Here is an 11,941-nt window from a genome sequence, read left to right as displayed (position 1 = left end):
CCCCCCCCCCCCTTAGGCATATACCCAAAGGATTCACCACCATGCAACAAAGACATCTATGTTCATAGCAACACTATTTGTAATAGCAAGAACCTGGAAGCAACCTAGATGCCCCTCAATTGAAGATTGGTTAATGAAGATGTGGCACATCTACACAATGGAATACTACTCTGCAGAAAAAAATTATGGTATCTTGAAATTCACAGGCAAGTGGATGGCACTTGAAGAAACCATCCTGAATGAGGTATCCCAGTCACAAAAAGAGGAACACAGTATGTACTCACTCATATATGGATTTTAGACCTAGATCAAAGGATCACCAGCCTATAAATCACACCACCAGAGGAGCTAGGATACAAGGTGTAGTCTAAGAGATTCATATAAAGTCCCTCACAGAACTGGGAAGGGACCAGTGCCCCCAGAGCTCAGGGAAGTGGGGGGAACAGCGATTGGAGAGAGAAGTAGGAGAAAACGAGGGGAAGGAAAGGAAAACATGTGCGATCAGGAAGATTGAGCCTGGTTAGGAATAGAAGACAGGAAAGAGAGAGAGACAGAAACAGAGAGAGAGAACATAAAGAGGGGAGCCAATATTGGTTTGAAGATAAAATTGAACACAAAGAAAGGTCTAGAGAACTACAAGTCTGCTCCCAACTAACAATTTGAGCTTCCGTGGAAAGGCTATCATAAATGCCCTACCCGGAGAGTGAGATCAACAACTAACTTCTCCATGGACCCCTCAACTAATGCCTGTTGGAAACAGGATCAAACACCCATATATAAACACTGAGTCGAACTAGAACCCAGACGCAGATGGAGAGGACAAGACCAGGCTGCAGAAAGACATACAGACAGCTTACCTGAAGAAGGAGGAGCTAACAGGCCACCTGACTGATTGCTGGGAAGCCAGCATGGGACTGACTCAGGCCCCCCTGAATATGTGTCTCAGCCAGAAGGACTGAGCAGTTTAAGAGACCTCAGACAGTGGAGCCAGGATGTATCCCTGGTGCACAAAAGGACTTTGCCAACACATCCCCCATGGAGGGATAACTGCCTTAATCTAGAGACAGGAGAGAAGCCCTAGTCCCTACTTCACATGATCTGTCAGAGCTACATGACCCCAACTGGATGGCATTCCCCTACATATAGAATTGGGGTGGGGGGATGGGAGGGGAGGGTGTTTAGAGTGCATGTGAGAGGGCAGAGTGGGTAAAAGGAAGGGAGGCAGTGAGGGAGGTTGGGAGGGATGGAGGGAGGGAGAGGAAACTGGGATCGACATGTAAAATAATAAATTAAATTAAAAAAAATGCTTTGACTCCAAAATTTAAGTTCAAGGACAAGTTACTGGGGAAAAGGATTTCTATTTTTGTTTCCACAGAAAATGAAAAGATGTGGATTCCTTCCAGACTAATGTGGTTTGATCAAGCCAGACCGCCTGAAACAGAGTACCAGGTGATCCTACATTCAAAACAGCTGGACAAAGCAGCCTTACAGACTAGAGCCAGGATTTCTGAATCTTCTTCGAATCCCCCATGGCAGCGCCCCTTACCAGCAGGAAGTACTTTGGAAAGAACAACACCCTAATTCCCAAATATTGTCTATAAATGTTTGTTTTCATTTAAATGGACTATGTTATATAAAATAAATTTAAAAGATTAAAAGAAAAGTTATAATAAAAAAAATTAGTCCATGTCTGCCCTCATTAGACCTGAGTACATAAGGGTCTCCAGACAAAATTGTGGTTACTTTTCTTTGATTAGGTGTCGAGCTTCCTTAAAAACGTGCTTTCACTTGATATTTACCACGTTTATTTTTGCATCATGTGTTGGATTACAGTGCATTTATGGCTGTAGTTCACCATGCCCATATACCTCTCTAAGATCATCACAATAGGGAGAATGCTATTCTCAGCAGCACTTCCTTTCTCTGCCTAATCTTATTTGAATTTTATCTTTAGGTTCACATAGCAGACCTCATATAGAGGGTAACTTAACACAGAGCACCTACAAACTCTGCATGTCTATGCATAAGTTTCCCCTCCTTCTTCCAATGTGCTCTGGTATTTGAATTGGTGCATTATGAATGTTTATCTATCCTCAAAAACTGCCACATATGCAAATAAGATGTATTCCCTCCTTTGGTTTTGTCCTCCCATCCCCATTGCCTCAGCTATATAAGCTAGTCAATCCCATTGCTTCAGGAAATGAGCTGTCTCTCTGCAGCTGAGTACTGGAAGTTCTCTCCACCATGGTCATAGCTATCCCAATCATGCTTGCTGCTTCTGCTGCCTTTGCCCTCAAGTACCTGTGACCAAGGATGCAAGAGGTAAAAGGAGACACAAAACATGCTTTTCATCAATATTTTGCCAGCTATTGGCAAATATCTGTTGTTGGAAATATCTGACTACATAATCATGGCCTTCAAAGCTCAACATGTGAAAACATTCAAGGAAAGGAGCACTTTAGACAGATAGAGGATGAAGTAATTTAGACAGACTCAGAGAATCAAGTTGATGCTTTACTTAGAATGAGTTGATAACTACAGGACTTTTGTGTGTGAATAGGAAATTTCTTCAAAACTTTCTGACAAATGCTGCAAATGAGGTTGTCCTCACTTTAGGCCTCATGATCAGCCAATATGTAAGCATGCTGCTCCTTCACCAGAATCTGTAGTTTCAGTGAGCTTATCTCAGAGAGAAAGAAGATCACACCAAAGAGTGACATGATGGCTGTCAGAACCCCTGCTGGGAACACAGCAGTATAGTGCTTTTCTGTCAAGGCTTCTTTTTTGACTGGAAAGTCAGGTGGGAAGTTGAGAGTAGTTTGGCCATAATGATCTGCAAAGTGGTTCCAGCTCACTGAAACTAATGTGAAGAGGCTGCTAACACAAAGAGTGAAGGCAGAGACCTTGTAGCAATATATCTGCAGTTCCACAAATGGGTCTCTCATGCAGCTGATCTTAATAGCGATTGCACCAAAAATCAGGACTACGAGCTTCATCAAAATGGCCCACATTATCAGGGTTTGTGCCCACTGAAATTCAGGTGAAATGGTCCAGGTGGAATTGATAGGGGTATGCACCAGCATCTTAACTACTGTGCCTGAGACATTAAACTCTTGAGGGTAATAAGCTTCCCACAGGCCAAAAAACACAAAGACATCATCGTGGAATTCCCACAGGCGCCAGCATTGGCTGTTTGCGATGACTATTTCAAATACCAGTGCTGATATGCTGCTAAGGAGTTCGCTCATCTTGTAGATGCACTCCATTTTGACGGTAAATCTGAAGATGAGATTGAAAAAAGCTATTGTCAAATCAGTAACTCAAGGAAAATGGCAAATCAAAATAAGTAATGATTTACAGAGCATTCAACTCTCATACCTTGTCCTTGCTATCACAGAGTTGTGTTTAAGTAGTCTATACACAAATTAAGTTCACCATACTACAGACAAGAATAGAAGAAGCCCTGAACTCCATGAATAAAGCAGAAGTGCTCTGTATAAGAGGTTTTGCTTACCAATTTCACTGTATTTGTCAAAATGTGAAAAGTATTTCTTAATTAAGAAAGTTTTCCTTATTTGGCACATCCCTATTTCTTAAATAAGTAATCAAATTAAAACTGAGTAAGACCTCTGACTATTTCCATTTGTACACCTGGTGGACTTTGCTGCTAATTCAGTATTTATGACTTCTTTCAACCAAGAATGAAGATTTCACACAAATAACATGACTTGTATTCATTTTGTTCACCCTACATATTTTAAGATTGACATGATACGGCTTCAGAGATGGCTTAACAGTTAAGAACAGTGGCTGCTCTCTCAGAGGTCCTGTGTTCAATTCCCAACACACCTATGGCAGCTCACAACTGTCTCTAACTGTTGTCCTATGAGATCCAATGCCCTCTTCTGGTGTGTGCATGCAGACAAAGCTTCATATAAAAATCAATCAAAAATATCTTTTAAAAGGTCTATTGAGATAGATGGTGGCAGCAAATGCCTTTGGTCCCAGTATTAAGGTGGCAGAGGCAGACATATCTATATAAACATGAGTATAGCCTGGTCCAAATTGTGTTCCAGGATAGCCAGGATTACACAGAGATGTCCTCTCTTGAAAAGCAAAAAAGAAAAATGTTCTATGTCATTCTGTTTGTTTTTTTCTTTTTCTTTGTGATAGGCAGTTTGCTTATAATATAATGCAGCATGTTCGTGGAAAGACAATTCATATTATTTGAATTAATGTGTTAATAAAGTTGACTTAGATATGCATTAACACAATTTATGCTTTCTGAGTAATACTGAGTCGTATCTTTTAAAAACAATTGTGTTTCCTTTAAGAACATTTGCTAGTGAATATAGATTATATGTGGATATAGTGGGTCTTGAAATATGAAGTCTTCATTTAGAGAAAAATGCAAGTTTTGGGAAGACAAATGCGCCAATGGATGAAGCCACTTGCCCTTCTTTCTGCCTGAAAACCTGAGCTATATGCCTAGACCCACATGTTGGATGAAAAGGACCACATTGCAGGATAACTTCTGACATCTATTGCATCCTGTGGCATATATACACACACAAAAATAAAATTTAAAATGTGACATAATTTTAAACGCAGTTTTAATGAGAATTTTCAGGTTGAGAATAATTATTCATTATCTCTTTGTATTTAGCCTTCCTTCACTCTGAGGCAAAGTGAATATAGAAACTGCACTCAAACTGTCCTCTCATCAAAAGATGCCTTTTAATCATACCTGCTGAGAACCACAAAAGTCATAAATTTTACAAGATTTCAAGTAAATCCTTATCTATTTTCCTAAGCATCCTCAGTAAACAGTAAAAAGTGCAAAGAGAACTACTCAAAACACATTCCAGAAAACAAAGCCTATGAGAATATGATTATTACTTTTTTCTTTAAATGTCTTTTCTAAGATTCTGAACTGGATTAAGTATTCAACATTAAGTATTCACTTAAAACTGTGGAACCCTGCAGCTACCACTACACTCACCTCTACCTAATCACAGGGATTATCTTCCCAAGGAAATAAATCAAAGCCTTTTTTCCTTGTGGGGTCTGATAAGAAAATCCAAATGAAATCAACTTGTCATCCATTTTGCATCTAGCCTTTAGCGACTGGTTCATGAAAAATCAGAATTCATAAGAGATAATAACATCAGTGAGGAAACAATTGAAGTGTCATTGTATTTCTCCCTTAACAGTTAAAATTGAAAGATAACTAACAAAAGTCTACCTAGAAAAACAATCAACAGTGTTCAGAACATACTCATACTTGAGCTGCAACTTTGATGAAAAGTGAGTGAATTTTAGATGACATCAAGATATTTGCTTATATACCTGCTAAAGTCAACTAAGCCGTTTCATTTCAACTCTTTATAAATTACGATGAAATTTTGAAAGCCCCACTGGTAGTGTTGCAGAAAGTTCATAGTAAAAAAGATAATACAATATTTTTAGTTGCAGCCAAAACTAGGAAAATGACATTTCAAATTGCAGAACTTGGATGATTTGTTTAAATTAGAAGCAATCTTATTTTACATATCAATCCCAGTTTCCTGTCTCTCCCATTCTCCCATGCCCCCAACCGTCCTTGGATTTTACAATTATGAATTGAATATTTACTACAACTATAAAAGAAAGATACTCCTATCTTTTAAAAAAATAAATGTATAACCCAGGTTTGAAGTAAAAGTTTTCCTGCATCTATATTTTTGTCTCTGGATGCTATTTCTTTCTGGTGCTTGGGACTGAAGGCCTGTGAATTCTTAGATTTTATTTATATTATGTATGCAGTGTATTTAACCCATGATCAATCTCTCTAGCCCACCATGAGAATTCTAAGAAGGAAGATTCTAACATTTTGCTATGCACATGCCCACAGACTCACCAAGGTAAGTAGGAGTCTGTACGCACTTAGCCAAATCATAAACACTAAACCACATTTGATAAATCAGCCTTCTGCTACATATTTAGAAATAAATTAATTTTCAAATTGTTTAAATTCCCTTACTCAAAATTCCTTTATCAGAAGCATTGGTTTGTAGTAGTAACAAAAGTTTGCCCATATTGAAGAGAAATTTATTCTCTTTATTGCTTCATCTGAACATATTTAAAGATTTTGAATCTTCAGAAGATTTATTTTTTCCTAAACAGTTAAACTTATGAGGAAACAGCATCTCATTATAAAACATTTCCATCAATGCTTGGAGACCTTAGAGGAGCCAAAAATTTTTAAATTATGAGAATTCATGAACGAGTAGAAGTTCTTCCAAACTTTGGTGATGTTTTGATCTGAACTTAATCAAGACAGGGTGAAAAACTTTGAGTGTATGAACATTGTGTATGAAAAATAATATTTTGTAGTAATAGTATTTGTTTTAAAAGCATGTGGCTATGGATATTTCTAACATTGTTTTTATTTTAAGTACATCGGTGTTGGATTCTATGGAACTATAGTTACACACACTTGTGAACTATCATGTGGTTACTGGGAATTGAACCCAAGTCCTCTGGAAGGACTGTTGGTACTTTCAACCACTGAGCCACCTCTCCAGTCCACTGTTGCTAGCTAAAACTTTTATTGCTTAGACTTCATGGTTAAAAAAAAAAAAGAATTTATAATATCATACTTAAGGTGATACTTGTTTCAGGATAAGTTTGCAGAGCACAAGAATGATAAATAAGTTATATTAGAGTAACAAACAAAGGAATGTCCACAATAATTTCATTTATAAATTTTGGAATGAATATTATAAATTAAATGAACTCACCCATATTGACTATCAAAAGAAACAAGCACAATGGCAAATGTTTCCCATGGTACACCCAGTGACATGATGTCAAAATTATAATATACTATAGTATATTAATATATATGTATATGTGTCTGTGTGTTCATGCTTTCACATGTAAATTAATGAAGGTTGTGAAAACCAGAGTTCTATTTTATGTGCCACAAAATTGAGATCTACATGGAAAGCATGAGGACAGATAGATATTTCTATAATTTCTCATAAGTTACTGAAATTTCCACTTCAGAAAATTTGCTTCATGTGGTTGAAGTAAAGACCCGGCCTTATTGAAAAAACATCTTCTTTTGCACCAAATTAATTGCATGACCAAACTTACTTAGATAATTTCTATTTCATATTTTGGATAGAGTCTTAATTTTCATGAAAATCTATGCCTTGAGGGATACCATTGGGTCCAGAGCTGAAAAATAGAAGGCTAAGTCATGTCAACAATGACATCGCTACTGATAATGCCACTCCTTTCCAGGAAAACTTCCCTACCAACTACTCATTTTTTCCATAGCTTATGTGGAATGTTCGTCCTAACGGGGGAGAAGGAAGTAGCTGCTGTACTAGGGAAGTTACATCTGCCAGGTGAGTTTACAAGTGATGGTGGCTTGTAACACCCTGCCCAAACCTCTTCCATGACAAGGCAGATCTAAGGCAGGGACTACAGAGGCAGGAGAGAATGCTGTTGTGACAGACAAATGAGCCAGCCTGGCAGGATCTGGTTCTGTCCTTGTCTGAATCCCATGGAGGAGATACATGTGTTTCAGAGAGATCCAATTAAAAACCCACCATATAACTCAGTTTTGGTTTTTACCTTCTTATATCATGAGTGGTGAGGAGATCCATTTGACAGATGCCAAGATCATAAATATCTTCTAAATGACAGGAAGCATTGACCGGACAGGGGGTCACATCAGAGGTGAATCACCTTCAGCAAAAGAAGTTCTGTTAGGCAGATATTGCAGCACACAAAGGTGTCTCAATGACCATCCCTGGTTCACACACCTACACTTTCCTCTCTTCCACTTTGTTTCATCGGAGCCTCATGCATACACTTCAGGGATAGGAACCCACCTGGTGTTCCTGTACCTCCAATCATATCCACACAATCACTATCCTCATTTTAAGGACAAGAAATCCACACAGAGAATCTAATAATGTGCTCAATTTCAGGAAACTACACAGGTGTTAACAGTCAGTTCAGGCTCCAGGGCCCTCACATACATATAGCACTTACAATGCCATGAAGATAGTATCCTCAGATTGAAAATAGTTCAAGAAACAGCCTAGTCATATGAAAGGGTCCCCTTCAGGTCTTGAAACTGAAAGGGAATAATAAAAATCACATGGAAGATATAAAGTACTTGACTCTCTGTGTATTGTATGGAGTCCAACTGCTAGTGTCTGCCAACTGTAACATAAATGACTCTAGAAGTTCTCATGTTACCTTGGCTACCAGAGGTCAATGACACATTATGACCAATGAGTGATTGCCTGGACACAGTCTTAAAGGACCACAGTAGTTCATGACCTTGTCCTGTGTGAAAAGTTTTAAAGGGATAATTGACTTACATCAGTTTTTAATTTAAAATGTTTCCCCATACATCCTAATTTGATCAAGATTTTCCCCTTCAAGCCTTTGTGTATTTCTTCTGTTTCCCTCATCTCTAACAACCTAAACTTCTGTGCATTTTCTCCCTGTGTGTGTCTCTCTCTCGGTGTCTCTATCTCTGACTCACTCTCACTCTCTGTCTCTCTTGTCTCTGTCACTCTCGCTCTGTCTCTCTCATTCTCTTTCTCTCTTTCTGAAAAAAGCATACAAAGGAAAAACTGCATAATCGACACATAGCATCAGGTTTGCATTGGCCAACTATTGCTGTCATGGGGCCTGTACTAAAATGTAATGAGTATGCCCAGCTGTATGCCATAGAACAAAACTGATTTTCTTTTTCCCAGCAGGTATAAATTACAAATAGCTTCTTGGTTAGTGATGATTCTTTGTATTATCTACATTGTTACAGTACTGGGATATTGTCTGGATTCAAGCAGTATGGTTCTTCCATGTGCTTTAAAAGTCTCCCTCAGCTCTTTTTTATTAATTTATTTTTATTGTTATTTTACATATTGATCACAGTTCCCTCTCCCTCCCTCTTTCCCTCTCTCCCATGCTCTCACGCCTCCGACCAACCTTCCTTCCCCTCCCCCCCCTACTCCACATGTATGGTGATGCCATCCAGGAGGGGTCATCTAAATCTGTCACGTCATTTGGAGTATGGACCAGGACTCCTCTCCTGTGTTAGGTGTACGGTTTTTCTGCCGGCCGCCTGGTGTTGTCCCGTCGCCACGCCAGCCCCAAATAATGCACAGAGACTCTGTATTTGATACAATGCTATTTGCCAGGTGCTAGTTTATTATCAGCTAGCTCTGTCTTAATTATTAACCCATTTCTATGTATTTCCACGTGGTCTTACCGAGAGGAATGGCGGTTCTGTTCTCTCCAGGTTCTCCATCCTGACTCCTCCTTACTACTTCCTCTTTCCTTCTTGTCTCCTAGTCCCTCCTATCTTCCTTTCCTATTGGCCAACAGTGCTTTATTCATTAGTCAGTATGAGAAACATATACAGAATAACATCTCCCATCATTTTCTCTTTTTTGTCTAAATAAAAAGAAGGGTTTTAACCTTAACATAGCAAAATATATCACATAACAGTTATCAAATTTAGTCCATTAACATTTAGCAAGATTTGAAGAAAATATTCCATCATCTATTTTATCTTTGTGTGTCTAAAGTCTAAGTAACTTATCTTTAAGTTTAACTAAGGACAACTATAACCATAACTATTTGTCTTCAACTCCTTCAAAGACCACAGGATTAGGGTTAGGGTTAGGGTTAGGGTTAGGGTTAGGGTTAGGGTTATATATCCAATATATAAACTCTAGATATGACAGAGACATCTTGACCTTGCTAAGTCAGGGTAAGACAGCCATTCTACCTCCCTGCTGTTGTTGTGGTCTGTCAAGTTCTCTTGGCCTTAGCCAAAACTGGGTGTACCAACGTTGCTGTGAGACCTTGGGTGACTGTCCAGGTGGCTTGCTGTTTCTGTCCTTGCTGCACCTTGTGGAAGTTGACCATCCGCACTTCCTGTCTACTCTAGTATTGTTATTTTCCTTCTCAGGTCTTGATGAGGTTGAAGATTAAACTATCACCACTATTATTCTCTCTTCCTAGTTAGATATATTAGGTACTAGACTTATGTTTTCCAGCTTAGGACAACTCTATTGTAAACTCCATTATGCCTTCATTCTAGGACTAGATATGTAGGTCATTTTGTTCTCGATTTTCCTTTTCTTAGAGCACACTTGTTATTCACTGTTTTGTATATACTATTGTATTAAGCCTAAATCTTTTCTTTAGACTAATATGGGAATTGTAGTGAGATAGTCCTTCTGTGGCACTGACCACGCCCATTTGGGGGTGAAGCCATGGGTGGAAGTGACCTGTGGAAGGAGGTCGTAGAGAGAGGGCCAGGAAAAGCTCTCTTGCTGGCGTGACTCGGACAGGAGAGCATTGCGTGGAATTTCCTGATGTTCGTCTGTCTAGGTTGTAAGTTATTTCTCCCTAAATAAACATCTATTTGGCCTATTTGTTTATCCTGATCCTTATATTGCGGTTAAATACTCCTGTGTCTATGTTAAGGAATTATCCCTCCATTGGGGATGTGCTCCCAAAGTCCTTTTGTGAACCAGAAATACATCCTGGTTCCACTGCCTGAGGTCTCTTCAACTGCTCAGACCTTCTAGCTGAGACCCATGTTCGGGGGTCTGAGTCAGTCCCATGCTGGATTGCCAGCTCTCAGTCTGGGGGCCTATTACATTAGCTCCTCCTTGTTCAGGTCAGCTGTCTCTATGTGTTTGTGCAGTCTGGTCTTGTTCTCCCTCTCTGCATCTGGATTCCAGTCCAGCTCACTGTTTAGTTGTGGGTGTTTCCTTCTGTTTCCATCAGCTACTAGATGAGGGTTCCATGATGGTAGATAAGTTAGTCGTTGATCTCCTTATCAGGGAAGGGCATTACTGGTAGCCTTTCCATTGTTGCTCAAAAAGTTAGTTGGCATCAATCTTGTAGGTTTCAGGACATTTCTCTAGAGTCAGTTTTCTCTTCAAACATACACTGGCCCCCTCTTTTATGCTCTCTCTCTCTCTCTCTCTCTCTCTCTCTCTCTCTCTCTCTCTCTCTCTTTTCTCTCATCAATTTCACCCTGATGCAATCTTCCTAGTCCCATGTGCTTTCCTCTCCTCCCCTTCTCGTTCTCCTAGTTCCCTTTGCACTCATGCCCCCCCCAACCACTCCCTATGTTCTCTGGAGATCTTTCCCTTTCCCCTTCTGTGACGCACCTTATATAAATATGAATCTCTTAGAATCCTCCTTGTATCATAGTTTCTCTGGTGGTGTGAATGATAGGATGGTGATCCTTTGCTCTGTGTCTGAAAACCTTTACAAGTGAGTACATACCATGTTCCTGTTTTTTCTTTTCTTTCTTTCTTTTTTTTTTCTTTTTGTGACAGGGATACCTCATTCAGGACGGTTTCTTCAAGTTCCATCCACTTGCCTGTGAATTTTAAGATTCCATTGTTTCACCCTACAGACTACAGCTAGGATATCTGAATCTTCTTCGAAACCCCCAAGACAGCGCCCCTTACCAGCAGGAAGTAGTTTGGAAAGAACGACGCCCAAATTCCCAAATATTGTGTATAAATGTTTGTTTTCATTTAATTGGACTTTGTTATATAAAATTAAATAAAATAATTATATAAAAAAATAAATAAAAGATTCCAATGTTTCCTCCCCACCCCCTGCAAAGTAGTATTACACTGGGTAGATGTGCCAAATCTTCTTTGTCCATTATTCAGTTGATGATTACTTCCAGTTTCTTTCTATTACAAATAATGCTCCTATGAACAAATTGAGCATGTGTCTTTGTTGCATGGACGCGGATCAGTTGGGTATATGCCTAAGAGGGGGATTGCGAGGTCCTGTGGTAGACTGATTCCCATTTTCCTGAGGAACAGCCATACTGGTCTCCAAAATGGCTGTACAAGTTTGCACTACCACCAGCAGCGGAGGAGTGTTC

The 11,941-nt window shown here is 39.3% G+C and overlaps 1 protein-coding gene across 1 annotated transcript; it reads right to left on the bottom strand.

Annotated features, from left to right (window-relative positions):
• Positions 1-2,612: 2,612 nt before the first annotated feature.
• LOC127218393 (uncharacterized) lies at positions 2,613-7,658 on the bottom strand. Its single transcript, XM_051179401.1, has 2 exons — positions 7,627-7,658; positions 2,613-3,279 (listed from the first exon to the last, which is right to left on the bottom strand). The coding sequence occupies exons 1-2, from the start codon at positions 7,656-7,658 to the stop codon at positions 2,613-2,615; spliced, it is 699 nt and encodes a 232-aa protein (XP_051035358.1).
• Between the last annotated feature and the right edge of the window lie 4,283 nt (positions 7,659-11,941).

This window comes from Phodopus roborovskii, unplaced genomic scaffold, assembly GCF_943737965.1.
Source record: "Phodopus roborovskii unplaced genomic scaffold, PHOROB, whole genome shotgun sequence".
In the NCBI taxonomy this organism is placed as follows: domain Eukaryota; kingdom Metazoa; phylum Chordata; class Mammalia; order Rodentia; family Cricetidae; genus Phodopus; species Phodopus roborovskii.
This window is presented reverse-complemented; position numbering and strand designations above follow the sequence as displayed.

Coding starts and splice junctions, on each gene's coding strand:
- LOC127218393 (XM_051179401.1), bottom strand. CDS start 7,658: ATGGATCTCCTCACCACTCATGATATAAGAAG. Junction 3,280..7,626: donor ACCACTCATGATATAAGAAG/GTAAAAACCAAA, acceptor TCTCATCTTCAG/ATTTACCGTCAAAATGGAGT.